The 14,624-nt window shown below is 34.9% G+C and overlaps 1 protein-coding gene across 4 annotated transcripts in view; it reads left to right on the plus strand.

The window, feature by feature from the left end:
• Window positions 1-14,624, plus strand: part of PPP2R5A (protein phosphatase 2 regulatory subunit B'alpha) — a 56,302-nt gene that overhangs the window by 35,210 nt on the left and 6,468 nt on the right. For all 4 annotated transcript variants that reach the window (XM_087717755.1, XM_087717756.1, XM_014071206.2 and 1 more), the window contains exons 3-12: window positions 558-659; window positions 2,520-2,612; window positions 3,276-3,406; window positions 4,263-4,322; window positions 5,653-5,761; window positions 6,651-6,704; window positions 8,876-8,926; window positions 10,020-10,139; window positions 10,221-10,348; window positions 12,294-12,395. In XM_087717755.1, coding sequence (XP_087573881.1) covers window positions 558-659; window positions 2,520-2,612; window positions 3,276-3,406; window positions 4,263-4,322; window positions 5,653-5,761; window positions 6,651-6,704; window positions 8,876-8,926; window positions 10,020-10,139; window positions 10,221-10,348; window positions 12,294-12,395 — 950 coding nt within the window. The remainder of the gene's footprint in view (window positions 1-557; window positions 660-2,519; window positions 2,613-3,275; window positions 3,407-4,262; window positions 4,323-5,652; window positions 5,762-6,650; window positions 6,705-8,875; window positions 8,927-10,019; window positions 10,140-10,220; window positions 10,349-12,293; window positions 12,396-14,624) is intronic.

Below are 14,624 nucleotides of genomic sequence, written 5' to 3' on the forward strand. Positions count from 1 at the left end.
CAAGATGATTAAGGGACTGGAGGGTAAACTGTATGAATGGTTGTAGTTACGAGGTATGTCTAGTCTAACAATGAGTAATACTAGGGGTGACATGATAGTAGCCTTCCAATATTTGAGGGTTTGTCACAGAGAAGAGGGGCTTGACCTATTCTCCAAAGCACTTGAGGACAAGACAAGAAATAATGGATGGAAGATTATCAAAGAGAGATGAACCTAGAACTAAGAGAAATTTCCTGACAGTGAGAACAATTAATCAGTGGAATGGATTGCTTCCAGAAGTTGTGGATGCACCACGACTGTAAGCTTTTAAGAAAGGATTGGACAGCCATTTGTCCAGAATGGTATAGGGTCTCCGGCTCGAACAAGGGGGTTGGGATAGATCTAGATCTCCAAGTCAATTCCAACTATGTTATTTTGTATATATTGGACTAGAATGAAACAGTGGTTTTAAAAGTATTTTCTAGTTGTGCGTGTATGTATGCAGTAATAAATGTACTTTATGTATTAAATAAAATCAAATTGAAAATAGCTTTTAAAATGTGATCATGTTCCCCTAGATTAGCTCTAATATCTTTAGAACACTTCCTCCGAGTGAAAATCCTGATTTCGATCCAGAAGAGGATGAGCCTACATTAGAAGCTTCTTGGCCACATATACAGGTAACTTCTTCAAATTTCTTTATTGATATTGAGTTTTATTAGCATTACAGATATCAGATGCAATTTCAAACAAAAGTCATGTTTTCTATGGCTTGCTGCTATACTAGTAGTCATCCGGATTTCTGAAATCCAGCTCAGGTAACCCTGAAATTTTGTACTTTGTCATCTACAATCAGTTTTGCAAATACAGTACCATATATACATTTTTATATGCTCCTGAATCTGTTTCAAACCATTCCATATGGTCACCTGATTTTACCTTCCAGGATTCTGAAATGTTATTTTTCATCTTTGATTGACATTTTACCATTTCATTCAGTCCTACCTTCTAAAATGTAGGACCCACTTATCAGTAAAATTACTGGTTTTACTATTACCAAATTAAACCCTGGTTCTTCTTTATCCTCCATCTATAACTTGTTCCTGTCTCAGATGCTACTGATTATCTCTTCTGGCCTTAACTAGATTGAGTTCTTTGACTTTTAACTTGAATTTAGTGAGGCAAACTCACCTCTTAAAATAAGGCTTAATAAATCTTTTATTGGCTCTTCTATAGTAGTGGCCAAAATTGTGGAAATCTTTTGGGAAAAGTCTATTTTCTAAAACTAGCTAATAGTTTGTTTTAGTAGGACCATAAAATTATATATCAATGGAAAGATAATTTAATCAAGAGTGTAATGCAATAACTTTTATAAAAAATTTGCTAATAGAATAGCAGTTATAAAAAAGAAAAATGAAACAAGTTATACAAAAATTATCACCATAGAAAAAAATGAGATATACAAAAATTATCACCGTCAGTTAATACTTAGTTGGATAATTTTTAGCATGAATTACGGCCTTACAACATTTTCTTCTGGAGTGAACCAAGTCTTTTAGTTCTGCAGCTATTATAATGTGAAATCAAGATTGAATGATTGCTTCTATTAACTAGGTTTTATTGCTGGGTCGCTTCTGACTAACAAGTTTCTTTAGTCGGCTTCATAGATTCTCAATTGGGTTAAGGTCTGGGCTATTCCCAGGCCATTCCAGCAGTGGAATATGATTATCTTGAAACTGCAAAAAGAAAAGTGTTATTAGCCATTAAACCTCAAAAATAAACTTTTCTCAAAAGGATTCCACAATTTTGTAGAAGATTTTTTAAGTATAAATTGCCTTGAGTGTTGGCAAGAAGTTTGTGGGATTTATATTGGGTGTTGATAATGGTAACCTTCTTTTGTTTCTTTTTGTTACTCAACCTAAGCTGCTTTAAGATGTATGGACTTCAACCCTAGATTCCCACCCCCCACCCCCCAGACAGCATGCTTTAAAGAAAGCCTTTAAGAAACCTAATTGTCTGAAAACAACTGCAAACATTAAGCATAAAACTACCCCCAGAAATTAATCTTTTTTAAAAAGTGTTTTTAAAACTCTTTATGAATTCTGTTCAAAGATACTTTACTTTGAACTCTGTTCAAAGATGATTAGTGTTAAACCTGGTGCACTTATAATAAAAATAGCACTAAAAAAAAGGAAGAATTGGCTACGTCATGAATAGGGAGAGAATAAAAATGCAAAAGATCATATAGGAGAAAATATAATGGACACTTCAGAGCACATCTGATTTCATAACTATTTTCTGCACCAGACTTGAGAGAAGTCATTCCTGCAGCTTAAAGATTATAGTAATGGAGTAGGAATATGTGGTTTTAAGAGCCTGAACAGTTAATATGCTAGTTAATATACTAGTTAATATGCTAATATGGCATGCTGAATTTTATTGAAATGGATTTTTGTTATCTTCTAATGGGCTTTACTAATATATGTGAAATGTATTACATGTCAAAATGTTTTTACAACATTTATTATATTCTTTTATAGCTGGTGTATGAATTTTTACTACGATTTTTAGAAAGTCCTGATTTCCAACCTAGCATTGCGAAACGACATATTGACCAGAAATTTGTACAGCAGGTAAATTCATCTGAAATACATAGCTTTAGCTTAGATTATTTTTTTTAATGTAAATGTTTCTTTTATGGATAGAAGGTTCATTTTATTTCGCAGAAATATTTTTAGACAAGCATATTTATATACTATAGAAAGGGAAGAAATGACATTTTTTGAAGATATTCCGTTTGAGTTGCAAAGCAGTTATATATCTTCCTTCCCATACAGTTGCAAAGTTTATAGAATCATAGGGTTGGATGGGAATTTGGAGGTCTTCTAGTCCAATCCCCTGCCCATACCACCCCACTCCCAAAGTTGGAGAGTGTGCACTTATTTCCCTTCTAACTACTGTTGAAGAATAAGTTCCAAACAGTGCAGCACAATTTGGGGTGTTTCAAAAGAAACACAGATTGTCAGCTAGAGTGCCCTCATAAGTAGTTTCCCACAAATCAGAGTTCAAGCTAGCATTCTTTATATTGTCAGAGGGAGAAATAGAATAGTAATCTGTAAGACATGTAAGTTTGCCACTATTGAACTGTTGCTCTGAATTACAATGACGTGATTTTTTAAAATTATGGCAAAGATAACTTACCTTAGGTTTAGGTGGGAAGGTGTGGAACAAATTTGGTTGAACATTTATATACCAATTAGTGCTTATTGAAGTAATAAACTATACTTTATTAATAGCTGTTGGAGCTTTTTGACAGTGAAGATCCACGAGAACGTGACTTTCTAAAAACAGTACTTCATCGAATTTATGGCAAATTCCTTGGATTAAGAGCATTCATCAGGAAACAAATCAACAATATTTTTCTCAGGTATAATATATACTATTTACAATCTTACTACCAACTTTTTATATATTTAATTTGTACTTTAATTAATAACCTACAACTTGTTCTTAATCTACTAATAACATATTTGGAGTTAAACTACTGAAAGGCTTTGGGTAATTAGCTTGCCCACAACCCTCCCACAGGACAAATTGGCTTAATTACGGTACTTGAGGGTTTTTTAGGTCTAAAGGTTGTAAATGATTCAGAAGGTTAAAGCATCCTTTTTATGCCTGGTTTCTGTGGGACCTCTGGGTGGGGCTGTTTGAGGCCATTCGTGGGCTGTAGGTTACCCCTTTCTGTTTTAGAGGTTTGTTGTGATCTACTTTAGATCTTACCCATAATGTGAATATCTATTTTAAAGCAAATTTCTTACATCAAATGGAAGGTGCATTCTGCTAAGAGTTTTCAGGAAAAATAGTAACCCCTCAACTCAGAGGTAGTATTCAGCAGGTTCTGACCAGTTCTGCAGAATTGGTACTGGAAATTTTGAGTAGTTCGGAAAATTGGTAAATACCACCTCTGACTGGCTCTACCCCCATTCTTTGTCTCCTGAGTCCCAGTTGATTGGGAGGAAATGGGGATTTAGCAGTAACCTTCCTTTTGAGTTGGGTGGAAATGGAGATTTTACAGTATCCTTGTGGAGAGGGACTGGAAATTTTACAGTATCCTTCTCCTGCCACGCCTGCCAAGCCAAGCCATGCCCACCAAGCCATGCCCACAGAACTGGTAGTAAAAAAAATAATGAATCCCACCACTGCCTCAGCTATCACGTGGAGATATTTAATTTTATTTTATTCTTCACTGTTTGGTGAAATATTAACTGCAATTTTTTCAACAGGTTTATATATGAAACAGAACATTTCAATGGTGTTGCTGAGCTACTTGAGATACTTGGAAGGTAGGTTGATTTCTTCATCGCAGTTAGGAAGGACCAAGGTTTGCATCCGTTTTTTTAACCAATGGTTACAGTTATCATCACCAACCCAATTGTTATCAGGCCTGCAGGGAGATAAAGATGCTGTAACTGGAATGAGCTCTTGGAGTTAAGGTACCAAAAATATTGCAAGAAGATTCCATGTGGACATTGGTACTGGTCTTAGAAAATCAGGCGCTTGAGTAAATATGCTTCTACAAAACCTTAAAGAGCTGTACTGTGAAGTTCAGATGACTTGCAGAATTGCTATATGGGGACATCATCTACAAATAAATAATTAAAGTATGTTACACAGTATGCAATGTCACAGTACGTGTCTGCAATGTAGATAGTTCTCAACTTAATAACTGTAATTGAGCCCACAATTATAGTTTTAAGTTGAGCCAGTTTTTAACAGGTCATCACATGGCCATCCTGATTTTATGTCTTTTTTTTGCAGCAGTCATATAAAACAAGCCCATTGTTTGCAATGGGTGAGTGCTAGAAACCTGATTTCCTATAAGAAACTAGTACATTGTGGACATGTGACCATGTAATGCTGCAAATGGACATAAATGAGGGCTGGTTGCCAAGTGTCCAAAATGCAATTACATGATCGTGTGAGAAGGGGTGGATACCAGAACATTTCATCTGGGTCATAATAACTTTTGGGGTGTTGTTGTAATTTCAACTGTTCGCTAAGCAACTGGTCCTTAGACGAGGATTGCCTATAGGACAGATACTGCTAGTCTGATATCTTCCTTTCCCCTTTTATTTCAAACAGGATTTGATAATTTGACCAGAAAAGAAGGGGAGGAAAGAAAAGGAAATATTCTATGAGATCCATAAACTGCATGTAATTAATTTTACATTTAATGGAACAATTATAATTTTCCTGCAGTTCCAAATGTGTTTTTTTGAGTTGTAAACTTTTTCATACAGTGAAAGTCTTACAAATGTCCTCAAGTTACTGCCAGTTGGAGTACTGAATCTGTCCTACTTAAAGCACTTTTTTCTCAGTTGGTGGAATCTGCAGTTGGTGCTCATATAGGGAACCAAGCAGCCAAATTAGTGGATACAAACAAGCAGCATCTAGGATTTGCTTATTTGTAGCCACTAATTTCATCAATAAGGTTCGAAAAGTAACTGGTCCTTACTACCCTGTGGAAAATAGAGCTGGTCTTGTTCTATGTATTTATAGGAATAGTGTTGTTCAAAATCTTCATAATAAAACATAAACTTAATAATACACATTTATTATATGTATTGCTATACTGTAATAAGTTTTCATGTTGAATTTGTTTCTCCCCCTCAGTATTATCAATGGTTTTGCATTGCCACTGAAAGCTGAACATAAACAATTCCTTCTGAAGATTCTTATTCCCATGCATACTTCAAAGGGATTAGCTTTATTTCACGCACAGGTATGTTGATCTGAACAAATAAAATATTACATGTTGAAGCTCAAGTAATATTGTAGTTATACTTATTTAATTGCCCAAGTTGAGTCTTTTAGGGCCAGAGGTAATTATTTAAAGATACATAACTTTAATATATTTCACACAGTGGAAAATCAGAATGAGTATTTATTTGCACACTGCTAAAGTTTTTATGAACCAATATTGTAAAATAAATAAACATTTTTCTTCAACTACTTGTACCTTTGAATTTATTATCTGTTAGTGATTGTATGCTGTAATTTTAAATACCTGTATTCTTCTATGGGCATAGCTTGAAATCTCTGCTTCCCAAGGTGTTTGATAGAAGAGTTAAACAGGGTACTAACAATAACACTAAATAGTAATCATCTGCCTTCTGAGGGTTGTCTGATGATACATCTGCGTGTGGCACTTGGGAAAGTGTTCTCTTTGTACTTGGCAACTGAGTTTGTGGCATTCATTGTGATCATGTGCTACATGATCTTATAAGAGTCTTTATTTTTCAGAACTAAAGATTTAAAATGTTACTTTAATATATAATGTATAAAACATTAAAGAGGTGTACTGTGAATTCAAACAATCGGTGACATCACTTTTTCTCTTCATTAAAGGGATTGTTATACCAGTCTTTGAAATTTAAAAAAAGTTAGGATTTATGTCCAAATATGCTTGGTATTCAGAGAAGATGGGGCACCCATCAAATGTTTGTATAGTCTATAATCTTCCAAAAGAGGCTCAGTGCAGACACAAAACCATACATATGAATGACAGACGGTCATTCAAATAATGTTACAGATAATCTTTTTTTTTTGAAAATTATGAGAATTTAATAATCCTGTAATGAACTATGAATTTTCAAAAACTTTTTTTTAAGCTGGCGTACTGTGTTGTTCAGTTCTTGGAAAAAGATATGGCATTAACAGAGCCGGTAAGTATTGTTTGTTTGTTTGTTTGTTTGTTTGTTTGACTTATATACCACTTCATAGGGCTTTTAGCCCTCTCTAAGCGGTTTACAGATTTTTAGCAAATTGAGTCAGCAAATTGCCCCCACAGTCTGGGTCCTCATTTCACCCACCTCGGAAGGATGGAAGGCTAAGTCAACCTTGAGCCGGTGAGATTTGAACCGCTGAACTGCAGATAACAGTCAGCTGAAGTGGCCTGCAGTACTGCATCCTAACGACTGCGCCACCTCGGCTCTTCTTGTATTTGTCTCTTTCTGAACTTTTGCAATATAGCTCAAACTTAGATCTAGCAAATAATGATGATTATACAAACCGCTGCACCAATGTGGTTCAGCAACTAGTTTTCAGCAAGAAAAGAACATCCTGCTGTTATTTAAGTGCATCAATAGAATAAGAATGGAAGACTTTTCCATACATGTGCCCCAGGAATTAAGACAAGACACTTGCTTAGTGTCCATGACAAACCCTGACCAGAGTCCTGGTATCTTCATTTGTTTGAGTTTAGAAGTGCTTTGCTTCTAAAGCAAGTCATTGGCTTTCAACTACTGTTTATGAAATGTGTTTTAACTCTACAGATATTTCTAAAACCAGTCTGTTCTTTCCTTGTATTGTCATAATGAATCTACTTATCCAATAATTTATAACTGCAGTAATTACCAGTGTATAGTTTGTTATATTAATACAACAGATATACATTCAAAATTTAAAATTGTTTAAATATTTAATTGGACAGCTATTTACCAGAAGTGGCCCCTTGGTTTAGAATGCTGATAAAATAATATGTAATAGCAGGGTAAGGGGAAAAGCTGAGTATTGTAAATAAATATTGTACCAGCAATTTTAGAACAAAGTATTCATAGCCTTCACCAAATGATATCATGTATCATCAGTTTGAATCAGGAGAAAATAATGTAAAATGTAAATGAAATTGAATTCTGTGGTTTGTAACTCTGTGAACTGGTTGTAGCAATAGCAATAGCAATAGCAGTAGACTTATATACCGCTTCATAGGCCTTTCAGGCCTCTCTAAGCGGTTTTACAGAGAGTCAGCATATTGCCCCCAACAATCTGGGTCCTCATTTTACCCACCTCGGAAGGATGGAAGGCTGAGTCAACCCTGAGCCGGTGAGATTTGAACCGCTGACCTGCTGATCTAGCAGGTTGTACAAAGATTGTGACCATACATAACAAAAGAAAAGATTGCAATTGTACAAACATACACAACACCTGAGCATTTTAAATATATTATTATAAAATAGAATTGATTAATCATATGCATGCTTATTAAAAAGTCCAGTTGTGTGCAGTAGTTTATTTCAAGTAATTAAAGGTTCATTAAAATTGCTTAGAAGCTTTCAAACTGCCATTTACTTTTATTAAACATTTTATTAAATATTTTTAGAACCCATGTCCCCTTTCCACAGTCCTACAGAGCAAATGATAAGGCTGTGACACAAAATATGTCTCTATTCTTTAGCAGTTGAAACATTAAAGGGATGCAGTCTTTTAAAGTGAAAATACTCTGCAGTTACACATGAATAATAGTACTTAATAGTCTTTTTTTATGGATTTTATTTTCCACTGACAAGCCTATTTAAGGAATGATTGATAAATAGACTTAAATAGGAAAAGGGACAGGTGATAGAAATTCTAGAGCAGAGGTCCTGAAACATTTTGGCACCAGGGACCGTTTTCACCTAAGAAAATTTTTCCATGGACTGAGGTGGAGGGGAATGGTTTCGGTTTTGGTTTTGACTACTGGTCATGTCCAGCTGTGGTCTAGTTCCTAACAGCCAAAAGGGGACTCCTGTTGTAGAGAAAATGTAGGCATTTTATTTTTTAAAATGTTAATGCAGTTATTATGTCTGACTGAGCCCTAAAGTGATGTGTTTATCTGCATTTGTTGTATAAATCCCGTCAGTTATCCTTAAATTCAAGAAATCATTGTTAACCTATGATGGTTTAATGTGATCAGTGAATCCAATAATTCGGAACAAAATTCATTTTTGAACATACACCTGTGTCAAATACATTGAATAAAATGATTGAATTTAGCAAATCTAAAGGCAGCCATATCACCATTCAATTATCTGTTTTCATAGATATGCTCTGATGAGTTTTTATTTTTGCAACCCAGGTTATCAGAGGATTGCTGAAATTTTGGCCAAAAATATGCAGCCAGAAAGAGGTAAGTTTGATTATTTTTCTAAAACATTATACTAAAATCAATTTACTATAGCTCAGTGGGTTTATTCCAGCTATAATATGGATAATACATAAAGTCTCCATTTTCATCTTAAGAAAACTAAGTTGGTATGCTAAGGAGAGCCTTAAACATGGTCCTTCTTTGGAAGAATCATGTGAGATTAGAGTGTTTACTTATCTGCCTGTGATAAAGCAGCATGACAGGTTATTATGCAGAACATGGGTATTCTCTTTGAACCTCCTCCAAATGCAACTTCCCAAGCTGATACACTTCAAAATGTGCTTTTGAGGGAAGTTTGCAGAGTTTTCATTCTTTTTCTAGTATGTATACACTGCCTATTTATGGACCTTGAGAAAGGAGAGAAAAACAGATCTGCGTCTTGCATGCAAATTTTAGACTGGGAGGAAATGTGCCCTGCATATTCTTAAAAAATAAGTATTGCATTGTGTTAAATTGGAAATAATTAAATGTTATCTTTTAAAAGTTAAATGACTATTGAAATCTTACTATAAAAAGATAATACTTAATGTATTTGTACCTTTTCATATTATATAGTAGTACATAGTACAGTTTTATGTGTAATAATGCATAGAATATATACTGTTTACATTTTGTTTTACATAATTGTAGTCATGTTGAGTATAGACTTTATGAATTATATGTTATTTTAACATAGAAAATATTTGTGCTTACAATTGTTTAGCTCTGAATCACCATCTGAGTATCTGTATAAACCTGTATTTATCCATATAAAATCCTAGGAGTTTTTAATTTAGGTAATTTTTAAACCACTTACTAGACTAGAGAATCTCAAATAGGTGGTTCTAAGAATACTAGATCTGTAGAATTACTGATATTTAAAAGTTGAGGAATTTGTTGATAATCTGGGTTGTTTCAGTAATTTATATCAAATTAAGGATATTTAATTTATGTTTTAAAAAATCATGGGCAAGTAGAATTAGTGTAGATTACAGAAAATCCTAGATTAAAAACAAATCAGTCCATTGTTTTTCTGTATGCTAATGATGTTATCATACAAGCCTTTCTTGCCTAAATATTTTTTTCTTTGTAACAGGTCATGTTTTTAGGTGAAATTGAAGAAGTTCTGGATGTAATAGAACCAACACAGTTCAAAAAAATACAAGAGCCTCTTTTTAAACAGATAGCAAAATGTGTGTCAAGTTCACATTTTCAGGTAATAACTTGAGATTTTCTATAATTAAAAATTGGATACTAGCCAATCTCATTGTCCTGATATTTTAAATGTGTATTTCAGATTGCAGAAAGGGCTCTGTACTTTTGGAATAATGAATACATTCTTGGTCTAATTGAAGAGAACATTGATACAATTTTGCCAATTATGTTTGGCAATTTATATAAGATCTCCAAAGAACACTGGAATCCGTATGTACTTCTTACTGTTTTACCTTTTAAAATGTTTTTATGTATTGCGCATTAGTTTCAGATGTAAATCCTTTTCGTTTGTAATGCACAAACACCATGTTAAAAGAATGCATTTTGTATATGACAATGCATGAGAATTTCATTGTCTGCACAGAACTGCAAGCACTGAATCATTGATACTGCTACTTGAAAGATGTGCTTTGAAATGATTTATTATATACATTGTCATAAAATCATAAAATTGGAAGTGACTTCAATTCCTCTAGTGCAACCCTCTGCTCAGTACAGGATCCATTAGAGGATTTCTGATAGATGACCATCCAATCTATTTTTGACAACCTCCAGTGAAGAAGATATCTCTTTATAAGGCAATCTATTCCACTGATTGATAGTTCTTATGATAGGAAATTCCTCCTCATATGTCTCATCTGAATCTACTTCTTTATACTTTCACTCTAGGGTTCTGGTAGTTCCCCACAATACAAAAGAGAACAGATGTCATCTAATGACATATTTCCCCTCAGTCAGCTTTTACACAAGCTGAATGTATCCATTCTTTTAACCATTCCTCATAGGATTTCATTTCTAGCCCGTATCACCTTGGTACCATCCTTTGAATTTCTTTCAGTTTATGGTTTTCCTTTTTGGAGTTCAGTGTCCAAGCAGGATAGTGTTGTGGGTGGGATCTTATGAAGACAAAATAGAGTGGGACAATTACTCAATCCCATGATCTTTATATTCCTGTGTATATATTCCAAAATAGTATTTGCATTGTCAGCAAATGCATCATTATTAACTATTGCTTAATTTGTGATCTGCTTGAACACCCAGATCCTTTTCATGTTACTTCTGTAAAACAGATCTCCCCCATTGTTTGTTTGTTTGTTTTATTTTTCTCCTTCAGAAACTTTTATTTGGATTACTGTTTAAATCTCTGTAGATTTTTTAAAAAATCTTTCCTTTCTCTTTTGAAGTTTTAGCTAGTCCCAGTTTTTATGCCATGCAGATTTGGTAGTCATCCCCTCAACTCCATCTAGTCACTTGGTTGAGTTGGGCAGCCATAGTAATTGAATAAATAAAAGATAAACAAACTCTTTCCAGATTAGTAATAAAAATGTTGGTCCCAAGACAGATTCGTGGCACTCCATATTGTGCTCTGTCCAGGTTGATAAGGAGACATTTATGAATGGCCATTCAGCCAATTATAAATTCATGCAACAGTGATATCATCTAACCCAGTGGTTCCCAAACTTGGCAACTGGAGAGCTGGCTGGAGAATTCTGGGAGTTGAAGTCCACAAGTCTTAAAGTTGCCAAGTTTGGGAACCACTGATCTAACCCATGTTTTACAGTTTTATTGAGGATTTCATGAGAGGCTTTGTCAAATGCTTTGCTGGGGTCAAGGTACAACTTTTCAGCCAAAATTCAATAAAATGTTGCTTACAGAGTATAGTCAAAACTATGACAGCAACCAATTAAATGTTTGTTATAACTTATAAAGGAATTGACTTGTTAATGGAAACTCATTCTCAACAAAATCACTTTACTGGCCAGATAATCTTATCTCTTGATTTTTCATTTATTGCCAAGCAAATTTAGTTGAAATACTAAATATAGGAGGCCCATATGAATATATTTTTTGCTTTTTGTACTTTGTGTTAGATTTGGGCAGCCCCCTTTGTAAGTGCACTTGACTTTGACTTATATTAAATTGTAACTTTGCTGCTATTCATTATGATGATAATCTCATCATACTGTTGTTTTAAGTTTGAGTGAAGACAAACAAGTCTAATGTACATGCTTTGAGTTTGCAGACCCCATCATTTCAAAAGCATGATTGTTTCTTTTATGTGAAATGGTGTCAAAACTAAAGCAAAAGCTAGATAATAAGACTAGATGGTAGAATACATCTCTTAACAATATTTTTGCAACTTACCCTGTTCTAGGACCATTGTAGCATTAGTATATAATGTGCTGAAAACACTGATGGAGATGAATGGGAAACTATTTGATGAACTCACAAGCACTTACAAAGCAGAAAGACAAAGGTACACTTTTCCAATGTGTTTACAAACATGTGCCTGAAACAGTCTTCCGGGTTAATGTTGATTTGACATTAGAATAAAAAAAGTTTTACAAATGGATGGTCTCTTCCTACTATTCACATTAACAATGTTTATCCATTTCTTCTAAATAAATGCATCCCTTCCTTAATCCCATTTCTCCTAAGGGGCCTTGCTTAGGAAGCTTAGCCTTGTCTTGTACTTAGCACCTCTTCCTTCTACGAATCCAGTCCTTTTCTTTTCACTTTTGTTTTTGCAAGGATTTCTGCTTATGAGATTTTCTGATCAAGGGCTGTTGCAGTTTTTCTCTTTCCATATAATGGTACAAATTCTTTCTTTTTACTAACCCACTGATTATTGTAAATCCGCCTAGCTTTTGCTCTAGGGGCATCTTATCAACTATATGTTGAGACATCAGCCTGCACATCCATATAAGATGCTTTCATCAGCAAAACCTTTGGGACATCTCCAGCTGCTATTAGTGGGGTAATTAGTAGGCATGTGGGGCACAACCTTTCCTATGCTTTCATGCTTCAACTTTTTTTCTCTGTTGAGATTTTGTTGCTCTGTATGGCAATGTGCTTCTGTTAGTTTGTTTTTACATATGTACAGGTGGGCTTCTGTTGAGTGTATGGAAGGAAATGTGGGTAAAGAAGTAACCCAAATAGTAATACAGAGTTAATCTATTCAGGATGGGTCTTTTCTGTGCTGTAGCTCCATTCCAAATTGTTTGAGAAGCTGTAGTCATCTAGTTTAATAGTGTCACTTATTTTGTACTCCTAATAATTTCTTATTAATTAAAGGAGAAAAGACAAATTTAGGGTTATGCTAGTAGAACTATAATTTACTAGGTCGCTACCAGTAAGACTTCACTTTCTAGGAAGAAATGAAATACATTCTCCCGGAGATGTTTCCCTGCTGGGGAAGCCTGGAACACTACGTGATGTAAATGCTAAAGAAATGTTTTTGAACCTCAGAAACTTTTAATATGTGTGGACTTTAACTCCCAGTATTTCTCAGCCAACTACAGAAGATGGTTTGCTATAGGCTGCCAATCTGACCAGCCCTGATCTTGAGACCCTTTGGTTAAAACTAAATATCTTAAATTAAGGGTTTTCAATGTATTCAGAGTATATTTTTAAAAACCTTCATGCTTTACTTCCTATTGGGGGGGGGAAACAGTGTGGTTAGCATAGAGTCCTACAATGCTATGGATTAAAGGCAAAATATGCTGTGGAATGCATAGGAGACATGCATGGAGCCTTGTCTGTAATTCCTTAAACACACCCGTTCCTGGAATCATAGTATAGCTGGATGTTCCTGAGAAGAGATACAGCTCCAGGTAGACCTTACTGACTGCTTTATGGAGTGACATTCAAAGTTATGACAGTACTAGAAAAATAAACAATTTTGCCACCATTTAGTTACTTTTAAAGGGTTTCTTTCTCCGTCATGTGTTTGCCATTACAGTCAATTAGTATGCATTGTTCTGACATTGACCTCTGAATGGCTATTGGAGAAGAAGGGGATTACAAGAGGAGAAGCAAGCACACAACGGGGAATCCACATTGAATAGAATGTACTAATGCCAGTTGTTTGCCCAGCACACTTGCAGCCAAGTCCCTGGTGTGCTAAACAAATAGCCAGTCCCACCAAATTCTTTCCAATGTATATTCCCTATTGTGTACTGGCTAACTCTTGTAATCTTGTCCTCTCCAATGAGTGTAAATGCATAATTCCCTTCTTGCTAATTATCCCAGCAACACATGAGCTTTCTAAAGGGTGGAGAAGTAAAGAAAAAAGTAAGCACAGTTGCTTTTCACAGTAATTAAGATGCTGGTCACAGCTGTGATCACTAAATAAGTACTACTTGTATTTGAAGGAGTTGCAAAAAGGTTCTGTTTGAGCGCCTCTGAAGCACTGAATGTTCTTGAGCAGGGGTGTCAAACTTGTGGTGTCACATTGCCATCACATGACCTATCACAATGTTTTCCCCCTTTGCAGAGCTGGGTGTGGCCTGTGCATGACGCATCTGGCTCACAGGCCACCAGTTTGACACCCCTGTTCTTGAGCATCTAAAAATCAACTGCCAACTCTTGACTTTTTTGAGTAAAATATCAGAAAAATCTTATTGGAACAGCTGGTTTTTATATGGGTTGATCAGACTTAGTTTAATTAATGGCAGGTGTGTGCTGACCTCACTTTGAATGTGAT

Source organism: Thamnophis sirtalis, unplaced genomic scaffold (genome assembly GCF_051295495.1).
Source record: "Thamnophis sirtalis isolate CommonGarterSnake01/CBP01778 unplaced genomic scaffold, rThaSir2_p1.2 scaffold_6, whole genome shotgun sequence".
NCBI classification, from domain to species: domain Eukaryota; kingdom Metazoa; phylum Chordata; class Lepidosauria; order Squamata; family Natricidae; genus Thamnophis; species Thamnophis sirtalis.